The sequence below is a fragment of the Paramormyrops kingsleyae genome, chromosome 3 (assembly GCF_048594095.1).
Source record: "Paramormyrops kingsleyae isolate MSU_618 chromosome 3, PKINGS_0.4, whole genome shotgun sequence".
Taxonomy (NCBI): domain Eukaryota; kingdom Metazoa; phylum Chordata; class Actinopteri; order Osteoglossiformes; family Mormyridae; genus Paramormyrops; species Paramormyrops kingsleyae.
Window position 1 is genome coordinate 8,462,447 of NC_132799.1, and position 27,771 is coordinate 8,490,217.

The following is a 27,771-nucleotide window of genomic DNA, read 5'->3' on the forward strand; positions in this document are numbered from 1 at the left end:
CTACCAATGGCTTATCCTGGACAAGGTTGTGAGGGCCTGGAGCCTATACCAGGCAGCACGGAGCAGAGGGCTGGGAGCACCCTGTATCAGATGCCAGTCTATCGCTGGGCACATGATCACACACATCTCATTATGCACTATGGACAAGTTACAGTCAGTGTAACTGCCTGTCTTTGTAAGGCAGAATGAAGCCAGAGTAACTACAGAACCTAGACTACATGGGGAGATTATGCAAACTCCACACACACACAAGATCGCACATTTCAGACACAATTATATAATTATATGTTGTAAACAGCGTCCTCAATATGAAAAGTCGCATTTGGATCACCCAGCAATACTAAAACGATCGAACTGTATTATTAAGCCAAATAATATTGAAGGCTACACTACGTGATTTTATTTTTTATATGAAAAATAAGATTAGGACAGACTTGTCAATATAGGGTATTCATACCTGTACCGGTAACACTGGAAAAAGACAGAGAACGTATTACACAACGACACGTCGTGAGAGAGGAAATCGCACATCCAACGCAGCTCGTATTCACTCCGAGGAATTCCAGTAGCTGACACGTGACCTGAGTGTCAATGCGAGATTTACTTCTTATTCCCTGCGGTTTGTTGTGGCCACTGCCCGGGGACATCGGCGGCCGCTGAAGGATACATTTTACAGCATTACACTTTAAAAAGTCTTAATTGCTCATGTACGCATCATTGTAGCATTTAAGCACGGAAAACTGCGGAGGATCTACGCTGAAAGCCAGGTCGGTTCCCATTGCTCTCGTCGTACTCGTTACACTTTTCCTTGCCAGACAAACCACAAGATACTGTGGTCTTCGCAAAGTGACATTATTTTGGATCTTTTTAAAAATGTCTAGGCGCAATGAACTAGTTTTACTAAACGTTTGCTGATTTTGGATTGCTGCTTTCAATGATGCTTAGTAAATGGACCTGTTAACCAGCACGCTTTGACAGCGCCTTAACTTTCACGTACTATTTGTATATTTTGTTTTTGGTTTGGCATTTTAGTGTGTATGATATTTCATGCTATCCTTTCGTTTATAAATGTCATATTTGCGTCAAGAAAGAAAACATTTCAGCAGTTGTAAATTTTCGGCGAGCATTTTAACATGTAGTAATTGGTATCTAACATTTAATGTCGTGAATTATTTTAAACCGCTAGGCGGCCGCAGTGAGTTGGTCGTACTAGTAATAGAGGCTTAGTTCCTTTTATTATCCATTTTTTAAAATAAGATGCCTGATATTATTATTATCATCATTATTATTATTAATAGTGAACAGCGAATAATATATTTCATAGTATTTGCATAATTTACATCGCGTTATTATGAGTAGTATTGGAAATATAGTCGTTGTATATCACAATAATTGTCAAAATATTTTGAAGTAAATTAGACGTTAATTTTGAGTTTTTTGCCGTGACAATGGAGAATCATAGATACCAGTCATGTGCCAAGTGTAGAGTATCCTTAATAATCTAGGTTATAATTAGGGGCCTAGTTTTACATGAAATTAAACCTTTCTGGGGTTATATGAGGATAGGAGCAGTATTTCCGGAAAGGTCAGTAATCAGGTTCATTATTCTAATTATGTCATGTGGAATCTACCAACTGTTACTGGACATCACGTAATCAGCTGACTACAATTCAACTATACAAAACAAAATTTTAATAAGTGGCTTAATCCACCACACATAATAATTATGTATGTCAGATATATCTTCAGTCATTTGCCTTTGACAGACATGGCCTGTAAACATGATACTGACAAAGAAACACATACATTAATAACAAGATAACCAAGCGAATCTAAAAATGCGAAAATGATCATCTGAAAATCCCTTAAGCTTTATTTTAGTGATGGAAAGTTACAGTGTTTTGCCTGTTTTTATCATTGTACGTTTCCTGGTATGGAGGTATCAGCCTCTGACAGTGGTATGTTAGGAGCGAGGACTGGAAATCTATTTCTGCCCTAGACCTACCAGTTGAACAAGCTGGCAGAGGCAATAACAGAAACTCTGAAGGGTTTTCGGGAATCATGTCTTCCTCGTTCTGCATTCAATGAGGTCACTTGGTGTCTGACACTTTTTGAGCGAATGGCTTTTGGTCGGTGATACTGCGGTCCGCAGTGAGAACATGATTGTGACATAGTACAGGTTCACTGGGATGCGGTCATCTTGCTGCATGGGGATCTTCTGGGTTGGTCTGGAATCTCCCACCTGGCTCTTATTTATAAAACATTTCCTGCATGGTTATGGTTTTGTGTTTTTACACCAAGCAGTAAGACATTAACTTTATAAATTCTCTGTTCTATTCACTTTTCAGCTTTTTGCAACAGGTTTCTGAATTAGTGAAATGTTTTTTTGTAATCTTGGAGTCTTGGAAGGTCCCTTCGCCTGTGGATTGCTGAACTTAGCACTACTGAATAGGCAGTTGCCCCCAATGGTCTCGTCCCACTTCCAGCTTTGGCCCGTTGATCACGGGCCAGTCCATTTCTGACTGGAGGGGCGCAAAGCAGTAGAGCAGACCCCCCTGATGCATGTAGGGAGTCAAGGAGCCATCTCATTGACGCTAAGAGCAAAGACCATCAAAGATGCAAGAACCCACAATCTACCCAGTCATAAAAAGCAGAGCAACTTAAGGTCATGAAGTGTTTGGGTCTTGTTCCTCAGAGAAGATCTATATCCAGCATTCCTGTTCTCAAGCTACTTCCTTTAGCAGCTCACTTGGCCTTCCGGTTCTCCAACCTGCTGGTGGCAGCGCTTCAAGCGCCAGATGGGAGATGTTGAGTGTTTCTGCTCCTTTCTTCAGCCAGTAGTTTCCAAGGTTCCACACCAAAGGTGCTGTAGAAAAGCAGCTGTTTCTGCTGTGGTATTTCACGAAGTTGTAGTGTGGTTAGTTAACCTCTTTAGTGGCCAAAATTAGAAAGCTGATGACAGGCTGGTGAGATCTGATAAGCAAGTATTTTTAGCTATGAACTACAACAGTTTTTCATTCCTCATTTAACAAGAATACAAAGGCTTGTCTTTGAGGACTGAACTAAACGTTGCCTGGCAAGATTAATATCATTTAGGTGTTTGTGCATGTCAGATTTGTTTATTTGTGTTTTGAACACTATTACCACACTCTTCTTTGGGTACATACAGTTTCCTCCTGGAGTCGAAAAACAAAATTGTCTCTCAGTGTGTGATGTCAGTAACCATATGAAAGGGTGCTCCTCAATATGTCTACTTGACCATACTTGTGTTCTCATGTACCCATTTGACAACATCTTCCATCACTGAAGACCAGTTCCAGTACTCAAGAGCAGAAGTACAGAGGACGGTAAAAACCGCTGGTTGTCGTTCTTTCCCCAAAAATCACATTGGCTGCAAATATCACATTGGCTGCATCCTTGCCAAACAAGACCAATCCCATGATTCACTGCACCACAAGTTTGTTCTTGGGAGGCAATTTAGCAAGACCAGTCTTGCCATGATCACCGGTATGTTCTTTGGTATTGAGAAACACCCAAAAGTGTCTGAGCCCAAAAACCAACCAAGGTCTGCAATGTTGCAGAGCTAAATCCATGAAGCTTTGCCATGACTGTGCGATGGCTCCCACGGTTACATCGCTTTGACAAGTTCTGTGACTAATTGTGACTAATCCAAAAGCACGACTAAACATGTTGAGGTAGCTCTTGTCATTGAATTAGCTGAATTGGATCAAATGTGGCTTTGATCAGGTAACATATGCAAAGTGGTCTTCATCCCATAAAGCAAGCATGCAACATTTTGGCAAAGACCATCACAGGTGTGAAAAAGCAGCTAGATCAAGGCAACAATGGAAAGACAGACTCATTGCTCAATTATTTAAACAGGGTGAAAAATTAACCCAAATCTGTGTATTTTTATTACCAGGTTAAATCTGTCTCCGGCCCAGCCGTACTAGCCCATGCAAAAATTATTTCTTGGATTTTTCCTTGTTTCTTAAAAGCAAAGGAGAGTTTCTGGCCCCAAAAATCACCTCCACTGATGTAAGATACTGGGTGACAGGGTATCCTCAGATAGGTGTGCCCGTGCCTTCAGACTTTACTTATCCTCAGATAGACGTGCCCGTGCCTTGAGACTTTACTAAGTACATTTCCATTCAACACACCAGGGATCAGAAGCTCAGGGGTCAGCCTCAGCAAACGCATGCCATTACTCTTCCCCTGAGGAAGCAGTTTTTAACACACTATGCATCAGTTTATAAACTGGATGCCTCTTAAAGGAAACTCAACTCAACTAAACTCAACATTTCTGAGACTGGGGCTGTCTCTATCTGCTTAGTTATCAGTTGACTATATGAATGCTCTGAGACAAGCTCATTGTAATGGGCTGGTGTGAGGTTCCTGTGAGCTGTGGCTGACGTTAGTTTGCCAGTTCCTGCGTCTGTGTTCCCTTGTCTGAAATCGGGTTGATCTCTGATTTTTCTATGTGACGCTGATTTACAACAAGCAACAGCTTGCAATGCTGATGCATTAATGTGGGTAGGCTTTCCTGTCTACACTTCATGTGGAATCTCTATTACTGGGAAAATAAAAGCCAATTAGAACCCAGCATAGTATAATAGCTGTATAGGACTATTGAGCTGAATGTTGAACATGACTATTATTTGAATCCAATAACAGAAATTAGTATGTTAAGAAATACTGAACCAGAACTGATTGGGCTGATTGTTGATGAAACCATTGTCTGTGGAGTTCTGGCACTATGACAACACCCATTAGTGCTCTAGTACTGCTCAGCTGTAACTTCAATGCTGCACGGCATCTACAGTACACAGTAGGGTTGTTAAACGCTGAAAGAACATACAATATACACAAAACAGAACCTCAGTTGTTTTCTGCTTTCTGCTAACATATCACCAGAGAGGCTGACTATCTAATTGTGAGAGTAAACGACTGGGCTCATTTAGCTTGGGGCACAATGGTCACGCACGAGCTACGCCAGGGTGAGAATGTACCTTCTCTGGGGTATTTTTCTCTCAACAATTTAACAGAACTGCAGAGCCATAATATACATGCGAATCCCACTGCAGCTAAAGGGAAGGGCATTCTCTGTGTGAGACGTGCATCCCCAAAGCCGGAGAGGAACGCTGACGTAACAGGGACCTGATGCTGCGTCTAATGCTGCAGTGAGCTATCTCATCAGGAACTACAGGGACCGCCATGCTTCTGTGGTTGCCATGGTGATGAGGGGGGAGACATTTTTCTTCTGGCATCTCATCCTTCTTCACAGCTCTATATTTTGCAGGACCAGCAAGCAGGCCTTGAAGACTACATCCAGGTCTGTTATTAGCACCCTTGATTAGCACAGCAAAAGCAAACAAAAGAAATCTTTAATCTATTAATAATTTAATGGCAGTCCCTGAAATTGTTTAGTATTAGCACATTAAATTTAAACATTAGCATAGTTGTTAGGACAATTAATAGGGCCCTTGAATGACAGAGATGACAAATTTATATTTACATTCATAACTATATTGGTCTTCATTGGGAGCTGAATATAATTTGCTCTCATGGGGCCCAAAGTCAGTCAGCACCCCCCAGGACTGGATTGAGATAAAAAATCGGCCCTGTATTATAGGGTCCCCCACAGTAAATTTGGCTGATCACAGGGGTGTGCGATTTAGCAACATTAGATCGTCAGGGATTCCCTTCCAGTCTCAGTCTCTTTCCTCCTGATAACAGCTCGGTTGAATTGCATTCAACTCACTCGCACTCGGGTAGCCCAAGCTCTGAAATCCGCATCTGATTGGTGAGGTTCCTGTCATTAAGTGAATTTCTGCATTTAGTTTTAGTCCAGTGTTCAGCGCTGGATCCATGTTCACATGGCTGTCTTGGAAATCATATGATATGGCCGTCGGCTGTTCCTCCATTTTGCTGAATACACTGCATTGTCCATTCGGCCCAATGAAGGCTCTGCAGATTGAAGCTTATGAACCACTGGAGACCATGACTTGCTTGCTGTGTGTTTACAGCAAGTCTTCAAGTTTGTTTATGCCACAGAGACAAATATTCTTAGGTTGACAGCAACAGAAGATCGATTGTATCAGTATGCAATCAGGTTTGTCGATCGGGGACTGAATGTACTGTATCTGATCATCGGAGTCTGGCTTTGACTTTGACTGTTGCAGTTAAAAATTCTGTCTTAAAACTGCCATCAAGAAACATACACCCTGTGGACACAACATAAATATCTTTCTTATAATAAGTTGCTGCTGTTTCATTTCCTCATATGTAGTTTGCATGCAGTAGTTGGATTGGCCCCCTGCAAGTATTGTGCGGTTTAAATTGGATTAGACAGCAGAAACACATAGTAGATTCCCTGTTTTTAAATGTGCGTGTTGTTTTTCCAGCTGAATGCACTGATTGACAGAGGACAAGGCATAAATTTTATCCTCCTTAGGATTCCAGCGCAAATCTGTGGAGAAACGATGTATTCATTTGTGCCGCGTCCAGATGTCTAGGCTCGGGGAGTGTGTTCGTGGGTAGCTTGCGTTAGCGTTGCTTTGTGCGGTTAGCATCTAGGGGATTAAAGCCAGTGGGATTAGCTTCTTTGCAGTTAGCATGGCCTTTCTTCACCCTGTATTCCTGAGGTTGTTGCAATCAGGCATTTGGTGCAAGCTGTGTTTGGTGACAGCATTAGAATAATGACCAGCTGTGCTCGTGAATTGTCACAGTTCCCGTGCAGCCTGGCACACTAACTGAGCGCCATCGTGTTGCCGTGTTTGTTCTGCGTGTTCTAGCCAGGAAGGGGGCAATCACTCAATTTCTGGGCAGTATATCAGCCAGGGACTCCCTGTGACATAAGAAACCGCGACGTTTTGTATTTCTTCCCCAGCTAAACTTGTTTATTTTTGTTGGCTGGTGCAGTGATTATCGCTGTAACTGCACACATCCAGTTGATCTCTGATCTCGTCTGTGTAGATGTTTAATTATGCATGACATACATATGTGCCAGTTTGATTCCCGCTCACCAGCTCTGTGATTATGAAATTTGCATATTCTCCTCATGTGCCGACATGTTCCATTTTGGTGTGATTAAAATAAATTGATGTCTCTTAAAGTGTAATTAGCCTGTGTGTGTGTGTGCGCGCGTGCATGTGTGCGTTTGTATATTTTACATTGTGGAGACCAAATGTCCCCATAATGTAATAAAAACCTGATACTTTTTACTTTATGGGGACAGTTTTCTGAAAAGTTTTATTAAAGTCTGTGATTGCAATCAAAGAACCAAAGAACTAAAATAGGCAGAAATCTTGTATTTTGTTTGGTTAGCTATGGTTTAGGTTAGGGCTGGATAGGGTTAGGGTAGGGGTCTCCAACTCCGGTCCTGGAAAGCTACCGTCCAGTAGGTTTTCTATGATTCCCGGCTTCTGATGAGCCACACCTGTTCTCAGGTAAATACCAGGAGCAGGTGTGGCTCATCAGAAGCCAAGTGGGATAGAAAACCTACTGGATAGTAGCTCTCCAGGCCTGGAGTTGGAGGCCCCTGGGTTAGGGTTATCATAATCCGGATTAGGGTTTTGCCCATTCAAATAAATGAGAGTCTCTGCAAAGATATCTAATCTTTACATGAGAGTGCGCGCGCGCGCGTGTGTGTGTGTGTGTAGCCTTCAATACAGTAGCATCTCATCCAACATGCCCGCTGCCCTGAGTCCAGTACTTTGTGGCCTGTGACTGGAGAAGTGCTTGGAAGATGGATGGATATTTCTATATGCATAACAGCCGTGACTTCAGTGTGGCAGATGGAAAGTGTGTCGTGTTGTGCTGGCTCACATTATGGATGTTATGGGGAGATTGCTAGGTGCTGGGACTGCACACAAGGAGCATCTGTGTCGTCTCTCCTGTACCGACTTGAACAGCCATGCTGTGGCCCGGGAGCCACCCACCACGGCGTGGGCTAAATAGGATAACAAGTGTAGATAGTATAGTAGTGGAAATATGTTCTGCGATATGCATTTGGCTGTACTGATTATACTGGTAGAGGCTGCATTTTGATGTTTATATGCATTTCTCCAGCAGCACTGTCACAAAAGGGGTTCACCTGTAACCAGGCAGAAATGCAAATGGAAAACGAGGAGCAGAGCTGTCCTGGAGAGTCCAACATAATGGACAGAAGAGGAAGCTTCTTCAAGGTGGGAGCGTCTGCTCATCCATCTGTCTGCTTGTTTATTACCCTGTCTGTCTGCCTGATTGTTTCACCATTTGTCTGACTGTCTGCCTGATTATTACCCTGTCTGTCTGCCTGATTGTTTCACCATTTGTCTGACTGTCTGCCTGATTATTACCCTGTCTGTCTGCCTGATTGTTTCACCATTTGTCTGACTCTGCCTGATTATTACCCTGTCTGTCTGCCTGATTGTTTCACCATTTGTCTGACTGTCTGCCTGATTATTACCCTGTCTGTCTGCCTGATTGTTTCACCATTTGTCTGACTGTCTGCTTGTGTATTACCCTGTCTGTCTGCCTGATTGTTTCACCATTTGGCCGACTGTCTGCCTGATTATTACCCTGTCTGTCTGCCTGATTGTTTCACCATTTGTCTGACTGTCTGCTTGTTTATTACCCTGTCTGTCTGCCTGATTGTTTCACCATTTGTCTGACTGTCTGCCTGATTATTACCCTGTCTGTCTGCCTGATTGTTTCACCATTTGTCTGACTGTCTGCTTGTGTATTACCCTGTCTGTCTGCCTGATTGTTTCACCATTTATCTGGCTGTCTGTATGCCTCTCTGAGCATTCATTGGAAGCTTAGCCTAGCTGCCGTTGTGCCTAATTGACTCCTTGACAACATGTACGTTTGCAATGTGCTATTTGCCTCACTAGTAACTCGCATAGGACAAAAGCATCTGCTAAATATGTGAAATATGAAATGTATATATAGTAATATGTGCCCCATATCTGTTTCCTTGTCTGCCTGTTTTTACCTGCTTTTCTTATTTGCTTGTCTGCATCTCTGTTTGCCTGTATGTCTCTTTATATCCTCACACAGACCGTGTTCATTTCCATGATCTCAGTAGGAGCGTGTATAAACAATTGTCATCATCATCGAGAAACGCTGCTTGCCAGCCCGTCTCCACCTCCTCCCATCTTCACCCAGTCTTTGCCACTCAAATTTTCTCAACTCTAGCTCTTAATCCTGAACACAGAGGTGTCGTTTGATTACTCGGTGTTAATGAGAACCTTTGGGACGTCAAATTCGGTGTCATTGAAGCGAAGGCTTGGGCTTCAACTTGTTCGCTTCAATCTTGCCGAAGGTTATGTGAGAGGAGAGAGTGTGTTTGATCTCCTGTACTGTTCCATGTGCCTCATGAGAACCGCCCCCGGCACTTAGGACTTACTGGTATAACCGGTATAGATTGTCTACTGGTAGAAATATGCTACAGTATATCCTTGGCAATACTTTTTATACCAGTAGAGACTAGATTTGGGGTATCAAATAACGAGCACTGCTTCACTCACCCTGTAACGCCAGTGTTGATAGTGACTTTACAGTACTCAATAACAAAAGGCCAAGCTAGGGCCTCAAACCTGCGAGAAGCCCCATCGGACAGGGTGATCCTCAGTGTTGGAGGGTAGAGTAGCACAGACTTAACATCTCCGATGGACGGCAGCCGTCCTTTGATGATACCAAAGGCAGCTCTTTTCTTTGGTGTGAGGGATGTAGACTCCATCGTTATAGAGAAGGCTGGGCTTCCATGATACATGTAAGAAGTGCAATCTGGCGACGAGGCCGGTGGTTCTCCTGTCTTAGACCTTCAATTCAGGGATTTATGGGCCTGGTCTAGCAGGGGACTCTCCTCAACGTGGAGGAGATCTTTCAGAACCTGAACGGAAGGGAAATACTTGAGTGTTTCACTCAAGGGTTTCACCTTGGCACTGGTTAAACTTTAATTATGCTTAATCATGACATACAATTTCTGGTATTGCTTTGTCTTATTCAGCTGTTCAAATTAGCACAGTACAGTCTAGGATCTAAGTGAATTTGAGTTTAATTTAATTACATTCCAAGCATTTTGGATCTGTCTGTATTAAATCTGTGATGTATTAGCTTATGTGCAAAGAACTTCTATGAAGATTCAAATACAAACATTCGCTATGAAATGAATTATGCGGGTAATTGTTCACAAAATTAGAGTTAAGTGGCTTCTGTCGTGCAGGTTTAGGTCCTTGTATAGAACATGCTATTTGGTTATTTACGGTAGAGGTAAGTATCTTTTCTTGTGTGTGGATGGGGAAGCGGGAATTGGCCACTGCTGAGCTGAGCTGAGCTTGATTCCCACCAGCTTATCATTGTCAAACCTGCCGCACGGGACTCCGGACTGAAAATGATTGAGCAACTGATAAAGCGCTGACTCATTATCCAGGGAGAAATGTGTCAGTATGTTCTGCCTTGAACCTGGGATGCATTTTTTTAAATGGAAGTATTCTGATAGAAGGTCAAGACCAAGATGATGCAGAACTGAGGAAAGACAGGAAGGAAGCCATTGCTTAGTACCTAAACAAGTACTCTGATCCTGGCCCAGGGGTGGACCATGAACTTCTGCTGACGGAGAGACAGCAGCGGAGGAGTTACCAGAGGAGCCATGATTGAGAAAAGAAAAGTTATATAGTGATATATATTATTGAGGTCCAAATTTGAAAGTATAGCATGGTGTATTGTGATTTTAAGCCATATCGCCCAGCTTTAGTGGTCCAGTGTGAAGACGTCCATTATTCCTCTTGCTGAGGTTTGTGTTGAGCTGTTGGTTGTCTTGGATAAGGGGATAGAAGCCTCTGCTGCCTCAAGGGCGGAAAAGAGCTGATCTTTGCTCGATCTGTTTGTCCACATTGACATTTATAGATTTTAACCAGCTATTTGCAGCTGAAATTTAGAATACCAGCAACTGCCCCCCCCCCCCCCCTCATGCATTTCTTAAGTCTTACGGGCTGGATGGAGTGATAACGTGATGGCGCCATCTTGTGGGCTTTAAGAGGAATGTACACAGGAACTGAGAAGTTGCGCGTTTTCTTTCCCGTTATTTTCTAATATGATCTATCTCGAGTTGTTCGTTGAATGCGTAACGTAATGGAGATTTGTGGTCATTTTTGGAATTCTTAAATATGTGTCCCATATAAAATATATTTTTGTCTGTGAAAAGTTGGGATGTTTCGAAAAGTCCCCTTAAGTGATTTGTGTTCATTGTTGTTTTTATTATTGTTAATGATTTTCATTTGCCATATTTTCCTGTCCATTGCTGTGGGTTTGCTTCCTGGCTCTATGACAATGTGCAATTAGATTTCCACCAGGTACTCTTCGTCCAAAAATGTGTGTCTTTAGTGAATTGGTTTCTCTGCATTGTGTGTCCATAAATCGTCCATATTATGAGCTGGAGTGTTTGCTCTGTCAAAGTATGGCAACCTGTATTACCTGTATAACCTTATTTATTTTCATGGCGTTCACATTGGTTTGATTTCTGGTCTCCGATCCAACAGCTGATTCACACCTTCGCCTCGGAAATCGGAGAGCTGAACAGCGAGATGGCACTGGCGGACAGAGAGCCCTCCGAAGGGGTCCTGCAGTGGTGAGTCGAAATTCGGAGGCTGTTTTCCAGGATTGCCAACTTCGGTCAACTGGCTGGAGTGATATTTTCAATTCGAGACAAATCTGCACACACATACGCACGCATTTACATGTACAGTTTTTATTGCCTTGGAAAACGTCTGTAGGCTTTGCAAACTACCCCAACGCTTTTGATGTAGCTAATTTTCGGTTTATAATGGAATAATACAGATTTACGTGAGCGTGAGAGGCTGAAAGCCTGAGTGTGACGTAGGATGCGTGAGAGTTGGCACCCCCGTTTTTTCCATGGTCAGTTCTTCTCCATGGTGTATTGTACAGCCTGTCCAGCAGAGGGAGACAGATTACACTACTTTGCCAATTAAATGTTTTCTCTGTTCTCGTCTGTGTAGATTTTTTAATTATACATGAACATATACTCATCTGCGGTTTTGTTGCTCTGTATCTGTGTGTGTGTGTGTGTGTTAGCTTAGCCCACAGCCTAGTCTGCAGCTGTGCAAACCCCACTTGTGTATGTCTGCAGGCTGGAGGGACAGATGACTGGTGTGTACATGCAGTCCCCCACCTTTGCAGACCCGACCACGCCCAGGGATTCTGGCTACGACTCCCTGCGGAGACACATGAGCGTCTTGGATAGGCTGAAGCAGACGCACTCAGTGTGGCTGCTTCTGGGCCTCGGTGACGAGGAGGCCGTCCGCATCCTGCAGTCGCAGCCTCCTGGGGTGAGCGCAGCACACGTGGTCTGTGACTGCAGTTACATATTATGTGCAAAGTACATATTATTTCCTCCTCTGGGTCTGCCGCAGAGGTCAGCGGTGGAATGCTGCACTCTGGCAAGACTGCATTTTGTTTCCATAGCGACCATGCCAGCTTGCCAAAGGTTTGTCTATCACAGGAGCAGAATGTCACGATAGTTCCTGATCCCGCTGTGCCTTCATTTAATTCGCATTCCCATAACTGCTTGTACTTCCTCGAGACTTTCTAGCACTGACTCCCAGTCAGTCGGCCCGACTTGCGTGCGCTTTAAGCCCTGAGCTGAAGTGAGCGTGAGGTGGGCATGACTGGAAGCAATTAATCTGTGTTCTCGTCGGCTGGTCAGGTTTTCCTGGTGAGGAAATCGGCGAAGCTGAAGAGGAAGGTGATCTCCCTGCGCATGGACAGCTTTTCGGATGCCGTCGTCCGGGACTTCCCCGTGAAGGAGACCCAGTACAGTGAGTTTATTTATTTATTCCACTGGCCTTGCAGCTTGGCCAGCCATGTGGACACGTGCCGTCATCACGGGGCTGTTTGTCGCTAAGTCTTAGCTGAGCTCTTCCCATTTTTGAAGTGAATTCGTCTTGACAGTCAACAAAGGTGAATAAAAACAAGGGGCCTGGCACTAAATCCAGAATCCCCTCCCCCCCTAAACACACTCTCTCACACACACACACACACACACATTTGTATTCATATCTTTGTGGGGACTGTTCATTCATTTCCATGGGCATAACCCTAATCCCAATTAGACTCTCAGAAAAAAGGGTAAGAATTTGTACCTTTGCTTGTCACTGGGTCTGTACCCTTGCAATTGTACCTTTTAATTTACAGCAATGGACTCTGAGGAACATCCTAAAGGTACAAACAGCATTAATGTACTGTCAATGGTACAGAAATGTTCCTCAGAGTCCATTTTTGTACCTTAAAAGGTACAATTACCTACAATTAAGGGTACAATTGGCAGACCCTTGAGGGTACAGCTCCAGTGACAAGCAAAGGTACAAATTTTTACCCTTTTTTCTGAGAGTGTATGACAACCTTATCCCTACTCAGCCCTAACCTTAAGCACAAGTAATCAAACAAAATACAAGACAAAATACAAACATTTTTGGTTTTTTGATTGCAGTCACTGATTTTTATGAAATTGAATTTCCCCTTGTGGGGACCGAAAAAAGTGGCCCCACAAGATCAAAGTATCAGGTTTTCAGTGCAATTGTGGGAATTAAAACACAGACCAGCCTGTTGTGACAGGACTGCGTCACTCCAGGTGACAGGATCAGGGGGTAGAGAAACAGGTGTTATAATAAAGATCAGACAGGGTTTATGTTTGTATTGAGGTAGGTATGAGTTGTTTTTTTTTTAAAAAAGGGGTGTGTCCTTTCTGTTCTGAGAATTGTATGTGACTGTCCCATTCCAATGTCCCATTTAACGATCATATTGTTAGTGGCGCACCGATGTGGAAATAATTACCAATACCAGTAATCTCTGGGCCACTTGCCGAGCAGGGGGGGGGGGGGGGGGGGGATGATTGCCGGCACTGAAATTAGCCAAGCTTGCTGGCACAGTTTAGCAGAATTACATTATATCATTTTTTATTTTGCGGAAAACAAAACCTTGATCTCAGGGGCCGGATTTAATAAAGATTCAAGAATCATAAACATTTCATGCGTCGGTACTTCGAGACGGAATATGACTGATCATCAAATGCAATCTTCATCGTTATTTTGGTAGTTATGTCTTTAGGTCTGGCGCTGCAAACTTTGAATACTGATGAAGTTTAAATATCGGCCAGCAATATTGGTAACTGGCAGGCCAATGTCGTGCATCTCTGCATATTGTGCTATCTATCTTCATAAAGACAATATTTAATTTAAAATAATAATAAAGAGAAAAATATATTGCTTAGGAATCGTGAGAGAAAACCTTAGTCTCAGTTTTAAGGGATTTACATTTTGCCCAGAATCGTGCATTTTTTAGGTTTTTTATATGTTTATGTTGCAGACATTAGGAAAAAAAGGGGAAAAAAAAACATGTAGCGTTAGCCAAGTAATAACACGTTTAAATGCCTGTGGTATGCACAGTGCGGACAGGCACACAGCTGCGTACAAACTTTCTTATTTGACTTTATGTCTCATTCAAACTTGACTGCATCAGCAAAGACATGAGTGATGGGTTCCAGATGTCATTGCGAATACACAGGCATGAATTCCGGAGTCCGATGATGGCCAGCCTCTGATCGCATGGAACTGTGGGAAGCCTGACTGGAAACACCCCCATTGTCCCTGCTTTAAGTCTATACTGTGTTTTTGATTATATGATTTTAGCCTATATAGTAGAGGTTACTGTGACTGCTATGATACACATCTTCACCCAGCTGAGGTCTGGAAAGTGCTTCTGCAGTCTCTCAGTGAGAGGTTCAGAAGGAGCTTCTACCCTCAAGCTGTAAATACCTTCATAATAGCTATAATTAAACATTTGCACCTTCTACCATCCACTTTATAGAGCTATGCTGCACATCTCCTATGATGCACATCTTTTTCTCCCTCAGTTTTCCCCTTTATTTTTTCTTTCTTTTTCCCCTTTTTTTCTGTTCCTTAATTATTAAATATTTTTGTTTGTTTTTTTTCCTTTATATTCTTTTACTGATATTGCTATTTTTTTATTATTGCGGAGTTGACCACGCTTCATTTCAATGCAAGTTACAGTCTGACTGCATACCTTGTACGTGCTGAATAAAAAATACATCTTGGAAATCTGGATTTTGTATGAACTGTTACTCTAGACCAGTGTTTCCCAACCCGGTCCTCGGGGTCCCCCAGACGGTCCAGCCCGGTCCTCGAGGTCCCCCAGACGGTCCAGCCCGGTCCTCGGGGTCCCCCAGATGGTCCAGCCCGGTCCTCGGGGTCCCCCAGATGGTCCAGCCCGGTCCTCGGGGTCCCCCAGATTGTCCAACGGTCCAGCCCGGTCCTCGGGGTCCCCCAGATGGTCCAGCCTGGTCCTCGGGGTCCCCCAGACGGTCCAGCCCGGTCCTCGGGGTCCCCCAGACGGTCCAGCCCGGTCCTCGGGGTCCCCCAGACGGTCCAGCCCGGTCCTCGGGGTCCCCCAGACGGTCCACGTTTTTGCTCCCTCACATCTCGTTTTAAACATGCACTGTCTGGGGGTCCCTGAGTTCCAGGTTGGTAAACCCTTCTGTAGACTTTCCAAGCACTTGGTTTGCTAATCTCCAACCCCCCCCCCCCCCCACCCCCGTGTCTCCATCTTCCTTCAGCCTTTTGCCTGGAGGGCTCTGGGATCGGGTTCCCTGACCTTTTCCGCATGGTGGCCTTCTACTGTATCAGCAGGTAAGAGACTCCTGCAAACACCAATGCCACCCCCCCCCCCCCTTCCATGTACACCTGATGCACCATCTACTCTTGGTTTAAGGTGGCAAAGCCTTTGCTCATCAGAGGGATCACATGACACTTCCTGTCACTGAAGGCTTCTTCCTAAAATGTTATGAAGTCACTAAGTCGCTCTGTGACCCTTCTAAGAAGAAGTGTCTAGAGGATGGATGGATGGATATAAAGTCGTGTAGAACTATAACTATAAAAAGTTATTATGGGGGGGTCATAGCTGCAGGGGAAAAAAATAGAGAACTAGGGAGTGGGTTGAGGTGGTAGCAGACCTATTTTGAATTTGTGACCTTTAGAAATATAAAAAACAATGTCAACACATTATATGCCTGCGACGGAGGTGGGTGGTGGGGGGGGGGCTGTTAAAAAAATGTGAATGCCACAGTTTTACAGGATATAGATTGAAGTGCAGTAGTTGTACAAATATTTGCTGTAGGATTTAATTTGCCTAAAAATATTACACACAAAACATTTATTCTAAATTTGCTCTTCAATTCCTTCTTTATGGGACCAACGTAGGTTGGCAGTTAGGCTTAAAATGTATTATTACTTTATGCAATAAATAGTTGGTAGACGGATGGATGTGTTATTGTTTTGTTTATTCGAATAGATATTTACTTTCCAAACTTCATCATCACCGTTCAGAAATTTGCTTGGCTTTCAGACATCAGGAAATTTTTCCATAATTATGCAGCAACATGCCGGGCCAGCTGTGGAAAAGCCAAGGTCCCAATCCCACTCAGGTGGCCCTCGTTAAGCCCCCAGGATCTGGATGCCTGGCACAAACATCTCCGCTTCACTATAAACAAAGCTATGCGGCCCAGATGGGCCCCCCAGGACACAAAAATCCCATGGTCCCCACTGTAAAAAAAAGAAAGAAAAGAAAAAGAAAACCTTTTATAGCTCATTATGATAGTTTTCAGAATTAATGCTTCGGAGGGGGGGGGACGGTTAGAGGTTCTGACTGTGTAGTCATTGCACAGACAATGTTTTGCAATTAGCATTTACTGATTTCACATATAGTTTGCACGCATTTACTTTTACCAATTAGTTTGATTCTTTTGTGATGCAACATGCAGTATGTCATGCATAGTTTGTTTATATCACTTTAGGGCATTCACCATAAAGTTTCCTGATAGACACGCATGAGATACGTAATTCACGCGCTCGGTAGGACGCAACAAGCCTAATGCGTTTCCCGAGCATGTCGTGTAAATCCAGTTCATTCGGTCGGAACTTTAAATTGTGTCACAGAAAGGTAAAAAAAAAGAATAAGAATCGTTTTCAGTTGCTGTTGAGGAACGTGCGGCAGCCAATGTCTGGGTGGCTAATCAGAAGAATTCTAACTGCCCCCCCCCGCCACCCCCTGGATGGAGGGGGAAGGAAAATGTGCGGCGACATGCAGGGTAATGCATTTAATAACAGTGCAGTGTGAGTCACACCACACTGCTCCCCCTGCTGGTGGGGGAGGAGGGAGGGAGGCGTGTTCATGCACTTTGCCGCTAATCTCCGCTCTGTCGCCCCCTAGGGATGTCTTGCCCTTCACCCTGGAACTCCCGGAGGCCATCGCGTCTGCCAGGACCAGGGCAAACCTGCAGGACATAGCCCAGCTTGGGGCAGGTGAGAGCTGGCCTGTCTCCTGTTTTTACCAGCAGGTGGCGCGGCGTTGAAGGCACTGGGCATTGTTACTGAGTTCTGAGTGTTATATCTGAATAGCTACCACTGTAGCTGGTCTCGCAACAAACCTTTTCATTCTCTTGTATGCCGTTACAAACCATCCCCTCCATTACCCAGAACTCCCCTCCAGTCACCCCCAACAAAGCCTTCTGGGTACTAACTTAACCAGTTAGAACAAAAGGTCACATATTAATGTAAAACACTGAGAGGGGCTGAGCTGGACACCCTAAGTGTGTAAGTGGCACATAAAATAGATGATAATGTTTGTATGAGTCGTGCTGTTAAGCGCCAGTTTTCATGCCTGTTTTGCCTTGAAATACACACTGGCAGTGATTTTGTCAGCGAATACTCATAGACATAAACAGGGACCCCAAGACATTCGTGTGGATTAGGGGTGGAAGATCTCCTCCAATGTGACAATTTGCTAAATTCTTGGGCCCCTCTAACCTGCACCCATAACAGCCTGCTAGCCTGAAGTTTATAAAGTCTATTTATTGCTAATTTCTAAACAATCAGCACTGTACTCTACATCTGCGTGTCAGATTGTTTTGTCATTTCTTATCTAGACCTTCTTATAGGCCTATAATATACTAACCATCTAATTTATGCCCCTGTATGTACAAAGTCGCTACTGTACGCACTGGGAGCAAAGATGGGCATATAGTATGAAATTACTAATTATTATTATTAAATATTGTCACTAATTTTTGTGAATGTCATGATATTTATGTGATCCAAATCAATTTCAGTATTGTTTTTGGCTCATGCGTCATGTTCAGGTTTTCATACTCTTGAATGAATGAATGAACATTACATTTATATAGCGCCTTTCAAGTCACCCAAAGCGCTTTTACCGAGCCAATGGGGAGCCGCTTCAACCACCGCCACTGTGTAGCCCCCACCTGGAGGATGTAATGGCAGCCGTTTTGTGCCAATACACTCACCACATTTCTCATTTAATTGTTCACGGGCAACTAGCGATTAACCCAAGCCCTGAATGCCAGGGTTACTGTACAGGTACGTGTATATAAACTTTCATGGCAAGCAAATCCATGTGGCAGGTAGATGAGAGGAACAAAAACAAAAGAGCCATTGTGACATCAGCACAGGAACAAACACGCAAGACAACAAAACGGGCATCACGTCACGTTAGGCCGGCAAATGAGACTGGACATCCGGGACCAACCCCCCTCTTTTGTTTCCTGTACTGCTGAAACAGCTGCACTGTGTTTTCCCCTATGACCTGTCGGAGAAATACCCACTTAATTTCAAATTACGCGATTGGTGAAGGTATGCGAACGCAGTCTTGACGCTGTGTTAATTACACCTTGACGTGGAATGGCTGAGGACACAGGCCTCGAGTATTTTTTGCGCAATCTTTGTTTATCTTGGCTCGCCTGGGAGGCGGGTAAAATCCGCACTTTGCACAAACCGCCAGCCACCTGCTCTGCCTACGAAGTGCCGAAACCTTTCTCAACTGCATTTTTACCCCTTAAAGTGCGTGGGGAGTCAAGTCAAAACAGCACTTGTCTAAAATGTTGCGAAACGGCCTTGATTCAGGGTGACTTTCATGCTGTTCAGTGATTATTTAATGCTTTTCTTTAATACTAGTCTCTCTCTGATGGTCAGCGTGGTTTAGAGAAATGCAGATGTGTCAGGCATGGTCAGCATTCAGGCGCTGACCATCTCCGGATGTTTGCACCCGATTATCACTCATGTCTCAAGTAGCTCTGAAGATTCATGCTCGCTCTCTTCTATGTTTTCTTTTTACGTTATTTGTTTAGTTAGCTGAAGAAATCAAACTGGTTAGGCGGGTCGGTGAGGCCATAACGGGAATCGAGGCCTTGACATTTCAATGGCTTTATCTTCATGCTTTACCGCCACGGTGGATACAATCAATTCCTTCATCCAAAGCAAACCAGTATGTGGAAATTTTGCTTTTTCCACACCCTGTGATTTTTGAATGCCTACATAACATCATCAGGCACAAAATCAGATTCCTGCCACCTGTAGATATTCTCCGATGACTCCTTCTGTGAGGGATGCCTCCCCCGTGGAGATGAGGGGGAGCACAGGAAACAGGCAGTTGATTTCTGGCTTGCCAGGGGGGGCCTGAGTGCAGGAAGGGTAACACAGTGAGGTCACACAGGTACTTGGGAGTCTGTTCAAAGAACAGACTGGCCTGGCTGGACAATCCCACTGCAGTGTATGAAAAAGACCAGAGCAGGCTTTATTTTCTGAGGAAGCTCAGGTCTTTCAACAAGAGCAGTAGGCTACTTTAGATGTCCCCCTCTGTCCGGATAAACACGTTTGCCCCCCCCCCCCCCAGAAATGTGTTCTGCAATGTTGACAACAATTGCTAATTTTTAAACATATTTTAATTTGATTAGAATAGAATAGAATAGAATAGTTACTTTATTGTCATTGCTAATTTTTAAACATATTTTAATTTGATTAGAATAGAATAGAATAGAATAGAATAGTTACTTTATTGTCATTCAGAGATACACAGGTTAGTGCACAACAGACTGCCAAGCTATGCAATTTTTCTGAGAATGACTCAAACAAGGTTTCACTCCACCATGTCCACCAACACTGAATTTTTCCTGTTTATGATATCACTCTCAAAACGGAAGGTGAATGTTTATGAACAAAAAAATGTAAAACCTATTTGGCAAATGTCAGAAACCATTAATTGTGACAACCATTAAATGTGCCCTTAACAGCTGAAAAGATAATTTTAAGTTATTAGGCTTCAATAAAATAAATCAAATATTGCAAATTATGATATTTTTTAACAATGTATTAAAATGAAATGAACCAAGTAACAATTACTCCCCTTTCTCCTGTTTTCCCAGGAGACGCCGCTAACGAATTTTATCTGTTTATTCTGCGGTTATGTGTAATGTTACCACGAAAGATCTTGTGGAGGGAGGAATACTATTAGTTTCTTTAATAAAGCCCTAATTTTAACACATAAATGTATATTGATATAAATGGTATTGTCGTCCTTTATCTTGAAAATATGTCAATAGCAATGTCACACTTTTTTCTACACTTTTCAAGTAAATTGTGCAGCCTCGTCGAGGCCCCCCTGGTGGGCAAACAACCACCATGTAAGCCTGGTGTAACTCTCAAGTTGGCACTACTGATCTATCGCCAGCCCCACTTTGAACACGAGATGCCAGGTGTCTGGTTTCTCATCATGGAAAACCTGGTTTCCAGTTTCCGTCAGGTTCCATCTAGGTCTGTTCAGCTTAGTTGGATATACATCCCCCTGACACAGGAAGATGGAGCTTTGGACACCTTCTACTGACATAACTTCTCTCATACAGTCCTACTCCGATAAACCTAAAAAGGTGTGAATACAATTATACAAAACAGCACTCAGCATAAATGGCCACTGAATGACAATGACAAAGGGTGATTTGTTTTGTACTAAGAGTCTATTGTCGCTCGGCTTCTGGGAGTAAACTGAGAGGCCGGTAGAAATACGGCAGCGGCGGACTCTGCGAGTCGAGACAGTCTAGGTTTTTTTTAGTTCAAGGGGAGTTTTGAGAAGAGAGGGGAAACTCCCAGTGCGGCAATGCCGCACAAAATTGGGAGGTAGTCTTTTGAAGTGGGGGAGGAGCTTCGGGGAGGGATGGGGGCGGAGTCAGTCAACTCTGCAGCCGCCCACTCAGCTCATATTATGTGTGTGACCTTGTTTGCTAGTCAGACTTCTGCAACACAGGACTTAACTTCAGCTCCTCACTTCACTTCTGTGAGAGATTTATCTGTTTTTTTTTCCTTCCCCTGTGCTTCAGTTGCCTACTTTTAGTTGAGCAACAGCAATGTGAGTATCAGTAATTAACGTGTTTTGTATTCTGTGCCTTCAGATTTTAGTGTTATAAGTTCTGGTGCTTTTATGCAGTGGGAATATTAGCTGTCGGCATGCTGTCTGTCTTAGGAGTGTGTTGTGTTCAAGTTTGACTGACACAGATCCATTGTCTGCCATTACACTGTCTGACTTGCTTCTTCTTGCTTTCCTGGGCAGAATTCTGGGATTCTGCTCTCTGTAGGATCAAGGGAGCTGGCTTGGACCAGACGGGACAAACAGCTGAGGAAGGCTGCCCTGCAGCCACGTGGATCCACTTGCCCTCCCAGTCCAGCGTGGCTCTTTGTTTTATCAACCCCTTATTCTATCAGGAGTCTCAGCCCCAGAAGGACCCAGTCAGACCCCCATCCCCGAAAACAGCACCTCTAAGCTCGTCTTCGCGCTGCCCAGAATCGGCTCAGGGGAAAAGGAGAATGCCGGAGATGGCATATTGGATCAACCCGGAGTCACAGCTGCCGGGAACCACGGCGCTGGGTGGCCAGACTGAGATGGAGAAGATAATGTTTCGTTATCTCAGCCAGATTTCAGGCTACTCCACTCAGCTAGAGGAGGACATCTCTGCCCTCACATGCGGACAGTATGATGAGGTGGCGACAGCTTCGAGGGAGAGGGTAGACTCGGACAACCGGATGAGCTACATGAGCACCTCCACCTCCTCTTCGGACTCTCCTCCTCTGGATTTGGGCACCTGCCGCCGCCTGGGTCGAGGAATGACTGACAGCAGCGTGGAAGAAGAGGAGGAGGAAGATGAGGGAGAGGTGGTGGAGTTTGAAGATGAAGACTGCAACGTCAGCACGGAGAGTGACCAGGAGGTCAGCACTCGCCCCGCCGGCAGGGTCAGGAAGAGGTCAAGCGTGAGCTCAGCGAGGCTGTCGCAGGCGCTGAGGAGACCGATCCACAGGATGATGGATACGCTGGTGATTCCCGAACGTCGGGCCAGCAGGCAGGTGCAGCGCCTTGTGCACGACAAGACCTCCTACTTTAGCTGCCTGGTGCAGGACTTCATCAACTACATCAGGAAGAACCACAGCTGCCACGAGTCTGGCCAGGACCTGCTACAGACTCTGCGCCAGTTCCTGACCCAGACTAAGAACTACCTGTTCCAGAGCTCAGAGCTGAATCCACCAATTCACTCTTTCATCCCCGAGCACCAAATCGGTAAGACATCCTAACATCTCATATTAGAGAGTGAGGTGGGAAGTTGTCAGTATTTTGTCAAACTTGGTCTGTCATACTATAGCTGGCAATAACCAAATAATAAACACATAGAATTTAACTAAGGTAACACTTAACGTTACCAAATGAACGGACGTGGCAGCGTTGAACATCGCGGCTAATTATGATCCCAAGACTTGCACCAGATATCAATAAACATCATTTTGGTGATTTAGAACTTGTGGGTTCTGTGGAAAGGATAAGAGAAGGGAAATTTACATAACGCCATTCTAACTGAATTGCGACTCTATTACCTGCCCATGCAAAGCTGAGAACCGGAGCTTCTCCACGGTGGTCAGGGGGTTAACGCTGAAGCAGATTGCAGCTGTAAGGTGGGGTGATCACGGTGTCACGTTACCGAGCCACTGTGTGCCTAAACAGCAGAGCACCACCTGGGAATGAGATGCACATGGGTCGTTTGCTTCCCGGGCACTGCGTGTGATTCGTATGGTACTGGAACATTCACAAACACTTTCATATGTGCCATTCCTGAGATACCGGAACCGGGTAATAGTACACAAGGCTGCAGCTGATTAGAACCGGGTACACATCTGTTAGCGATACTGTTAAGCAAAATATTTCTGTATTCGGAACATCCATCGGTGGCTATTCCCTAGGAGCTGACCAACAAGTCCCCCCTTGTAATGTGGCAAATGGTACATTCAGGCAGATGCTGACTGTTTGGCTCAGACTACGGACTTGCTAGATTTGGGGGGGGGATTAAGGTAACTGGATAAGAATCTCCCATAGGGCGGGCGCAATGGTTTGTTTAGGTGTGTGCATGTGTGTGTGTGTGTGTGTGTGTGTGTGTGTGTGTGTTTGTGTGTGTGTGTGTTGTAGGTTGAGTCAACCCACCACAACCTAGAGGGAAAGGTGTGGGTGGCTGGAGTTGTGGCTGTACCTGTGAAGTCTTTTTTTCGGTATGTCAACATTGAGGTCTCACCTCCCCCAGTATCTCTTGATTTTTTTTAAAAGCCTGGCACAGAGCTGTGTGCCCCCCCTCCCGATTTTTCCAAAACACATACGTGAGTCAGTGTCGTGCACACACACGGCTTCCCTTGTGTCCAGGCCATTTAGGGAAGTGAACGTGCGGTTTGGTTGACGTCTTCGTCCATAGAATGCCGTGAGCCGGCTACCCACCGGCCGCAGACCTGCTTCCCGTTAAACGAGGAGGCCGTGTCAGGCAGAACTTTGGAGAAGCAGAAGAGGTACCTGTGGTTGGGTGGTTGAGCCAGCGCGGCCATCCAGACTGCTGCAGATGGATACGGTTGGGCCAGGTCTGCCGGGAAAGTGGCAGGACTCTCTCTAAAATTCAGCCATTTTCCCGATCCTGCGGATCGTCCAGCGATTAGCAGGCAGGTGGATGGCTACAGCGAGTGGCGGTTATGCTGGTTACTGGAAATAGGCAGGCTGAGATTCTCTGGGAGACATGGGGAGAGGATGTCAGTAAGCGGTTGGCATTAGACACTGACGTCATGGAGTTTTTGCTGAAATGGGAAAGTCGGTAAGCTGTGGGACTGGTCTGACCAGTCAGGTTTCTTCCAGGAAGTTTGAGAAAGAGCAGATAGTGGCAAGCAAGTCCTTTGTGTCCTTGAGTAAGCAAATGATAAACATATTTATCACGTCTGCGGTTAGCTTTGGTAAGTGCTGCCATCGAATTTGTTTGTTAATGACAGTAACTGTGACTTTAGGGAAGTGCTCGCTTTTTTTGTTTTTTCCTTCTTTCCAGAGGGTGTTTTTAGGCAAGGTTTAGGCCGGTTCATAGTCCTGTGACGATACTTGGTGTCAGACGACAGAGCCTCCTTCAAAACCAGACTCATGCTTATTCAGCGTTCAGAATCCCATTCAGCGCCTTGCCCCGCTGGCATCTGGAAGTCATAAGACCTCACCCAAGAAGTGCATGGAAGCCCGAGAGGCGGGAGCTTTCCAGAACTGCTGTCACCACGGCCTGACTCATCTTGGTCTTGGTTTCTGTTCAGGCGGCTGTAGTTTATGCTGCATTGGCATCTTTTTCAGGGAATTTATATACAGGGCCAGAAGACGATGGTCAGCATGTTTCCTAACCTTGATGAACGGGGGGGTTGGGCTGCCTCACTCACAGGCACTTGCTAATCGCTCTTGCTCTCCCACACCAGACCAGGTGCTGGAGAAGGCCATCCAGAAGTGCGTTCTGAAGCCTCTGAAGAGCATGCTGGTGAGCGCCCTGCAGGACTTCCAGAAGAAGAATGGCGAGTGGCAGCGGCTGGAGGAGAACATGGCCCTGGCCAAGAAAAAGTCCCCCCAGGAGCTCGGTGTGGAGAACGGCTGCACCCTCGACCCCGGCACCATCGAGAAGATACGGCAGAAGTTCCAGGCCATGCGTAAGATGTATTCCCCTGAGAAGAAGGTGGATGTGCTACTGCAGGTGTGCAGCCTCATCTATAGCACCATGGAGAAAAGCTCAGGTACGTCACGCGTGCACACTTATGGGGCCACGTGCACTCGCACGGACACAAAGAGCTTAATGCACAAGCGCTGGGCTGCACACTCACTGCTAAATACATGCTTACAATCCAATGGGCAGAGCTGGAGAGGCTCACGCAGACACATTCTGGTGCAATGCGTAGCTTGGTGAATTTTGGGATCTGTGCCCATGTGCGGAAGGTTGTGGGTTTGAATCCCATGTCTGTATTTCTGTTCTATTGTAGGAGCTGATGACTTCCTGCCCATGCTGACCTTTACCCTGGCACAGTGTAACATGCCAGATTTGGACATAGAGATCCAGTACATGATGGAACTGCTGGATCCCTTTCAGTTGAATGGAGAAGGTAACCCCCCCCCCTTCCCATCCTGGTCCCCCCCACCCTCCTCACCTTCCACCCAAGGCAGACAAGTGACATGCGGGTGGTGCTCTCTTCCCCAGGTGGGTACTACCTGACCAGCACCTATGGAGCCATGTCTCTGATCAAGAACCTGCAGAAGGAGCAGGAGACACAGGAGCTCATCTCGGAGACCCGCAACACGCTGCGGCAGTGGCACCGTCGGCTGACGGCCCAGCGCAGCACGCCCGCCATCGAGGACCTACAGGTAACCGCACACTTGGTCAGCTTCTCTCCAAAGCAGAACTTCAGGGTTTCATTTTCCACGTTCTGTCGCACTTCAGCAGTTTTCCTTTTTCTGCAGTTTCAGATTTCAAAATAAGGGATTAACCAGCAACCAAAGAATACCTTTTATCAATAACTTTAGTCCTGACTAAAGTAACGTTCTACTGAAGTGTTAAATTAAATGTTACAGATTCCCAACCTCACAAAATCGAATCGTAGTATCTGACTCTTCTGTGTGTGCTTGCTCACAGAATTACCTGCGGGTGGCGTACCTGGATGCCAATGGCATCTACACGACCAAGACGCTTCCGGTGGCCCCCTATTCCACCACTGGCGACGTGTGCCAGCTGTGTGCGGAGAAGTTCCAGATCACGGGCCCAGAGAGCCACGGCCTCTTCCTGGTGATTGGGGAAGGCTGGCAGCAGCTGAGCCCTGACAGCTTCCCGCAGAGTATCAAGGCCGACATCCACAGCCAGCGCCTGACCTTCAGCTTCGTCTACCGCCAGGTGTCTGAGCTCGGCAGTCCGCCTCGCTGAGCCTGCCAGCGCTCTACCACTCATGGCAGCAGTCGGCTGTCCTGCAACGGACTCGTCTCACCACTGAATTGGGAGATTGAATGAATTATGGTGCCCGCAAAGGATTCTGGGAAGAATCTTTCAAGGGCTATAGTCTGCTCCGTAGTACTCCTCCTTTCTTCTCGGGATGCTGAGCATGTGCATGGGCATGAAAGGGACTTTGCCCCTCCCCCCCCCCCCCATGACCCCCTGTCACTGATGCTCCTAACCGGGTCAGGGTCGTCTTGGGCTGCTTGACACCTTGACTGCTGGTGCTCGCCCTATGGGGATGGTGGGCCACTATGTACATATGACAACAAAAGTATTGACAAGCAAGATTTCACTTGTCATGGACTATTTGAGATGTCAGATGTTATAAGGTCAGCTCTCAGAAGAAGTATCATCAAGAAGTATCTGTGCCGACTGCACATTTGTGCGTCGCATAGCTATACGATACTTCAGCTTCCCTGTATTAATAGACATTCCGACAAATGAAGTGTCCCCTTTTTTACTTTTTATAAAATACAAATTTTATATATAAATATAATAAATTATGTAGAAAATATATTTTTTGTTCAGTAAACATTTTGATTTTTTTTTGTTACAGTTGCTGGTAAACTGACTCATAGATGCATTCTAGGTAAAAGTATTTGTTACTAGAATGTGTTTTTTTTTTCTGCTTATGGCACTGGCGAGAAGCGGAGAGCAGAGCTGAACATTCAGCTTCACGCTTGGGCCTGAAGCCCCTAGCTGAAGCACCGCAACGAGCTGAGCCTCTGCTTGGCCATTTTGGCGACCACGAAATCTAACTCAACCAAGTGCCGCTGGCTTCAAATACTCTGACACAGAAACTACAGACTAGTGCTTTTTTCTAAACTGGGCTGGTTTTTTTAAAGGGCTGCACTCAGCTTTAAATGCAGGTTAGGCACTAAGCGTTTGTCCGGCACCGTGTTGAGGTGAGCCGGTGCATCTGGCTGCATGCAGCCGATTCCCGATTGTGACCCGTTCGGTTCTCTGGCTCAGGATAAATCTTGATGACCGATCCCTGATTAAATCTCCATTTGAGACAACTGAGCGGCCGCTAGCCTGACAACAGCTCCTTTAAGTCGATGTACTCATTTAGGGAAGTCCATTTTTAGAGTATTTATTTAAGACTATGTGGTGCTGTGATCCATTATACTCGTAAATACTCTAATAAGGAAGTAAAACACTCCATAGTCTTAGAAACTAAATTCACAGTATTTATCACCAGGCTATTAGTATTTTCCAGTTGAAACAGGGTATCCCTCTTTTTGCCTTAGATTACTTTATAGTGAAGATGATCATGTTGGCAGCACTTTTGTATGATATATAGTATTTAGAACACTAATTATAGTGCAACTTGATTATCGAACAGTGTTTGCCTGTAGCAGCTGTTTGTCTGTATTGTATACATACAATGTAAAAATGATTTTGATATGGAAATTAAAAAACTGTTGTTGATCTGTGCAGGAATTTTCACAGACCAATATGTAATATTCTGTTTAAATCTTATTGTTAGTTGTGCTGTTATGCATCTGTCATTTTTAACTTGCCCAAAATAAACAGCAGTTATACTGTTGATGATG

The 27,771-nt window shown here is 44.9% G+C and overlaps 1 protein-coding gene across 2 annotated transcripts; it reads left to right on the top strand.

Moving 5' to 3' along the window:
* Positions 1-536: 536 nt before the first annotated feature.
* LOC111859502 (ras and Rab interactor 2-like) lies at positions 537-27,764 on the top strand. 2 transcript variants are annotated; one of them, XM_072709557.1, is made up of 12 exons: positions 537-767; positions 8,071-8,186; positions 11,526-11,614; positions 12,134-12,332; positions 12,710-12,821; positions 15,635-15,707; positions 17,287-17,378; positions 21,472-22,470; positions 24,663-24,971; positions 25,215-25,334; positions 25,430-25,593; positions 25,862-27,764. In XM_072709557.1, the coding sequence occupies exons 2-12, from the start codon at positions 8,112-8,114 to the stop codon at positions 26,144-26,146; spliced, it is 2,517 nt and encodes an 838-aa protein (XP_072565658.1). In that variant the 5' UTR covers positions 537-767; positions 8,071-8,111; the 3' UTR covers positions 26,147-27,764. The 2 variants fall into 2 exon arrangements, with proteins under 2 accessions (XP_072565658.1, XP_072565657.1); XM_072709556.1 differs by having other exon boundaries at positions 8,074-8,186.
* Positions 27,765-27,771: the final 7 nt, after the last annotated feature.

Coding starts and splice junctions, on each gene's coding strand:
- LOC111859502 (XM_072709557.1), top strand. CDS start 8,112: ATGCAAATGGAAAACGAGGAGCAGAGCTGTCCTGGAGAGTCCAACATA. Junction 25,335..25,429: donor CTTTCAGTTGAATGGAGAAG/GTAACCCCCCCC, acceptor TCTCTTCCCCAG/GTGGGTACTACCTGACCAGC. Junction 25,594..25,861: donor CCGCCATCGAGGACCTACAG/GTAACCGCACAC, acceptor GCTTGCTCACAG/AATTACCTGCGGGTGGCGTA.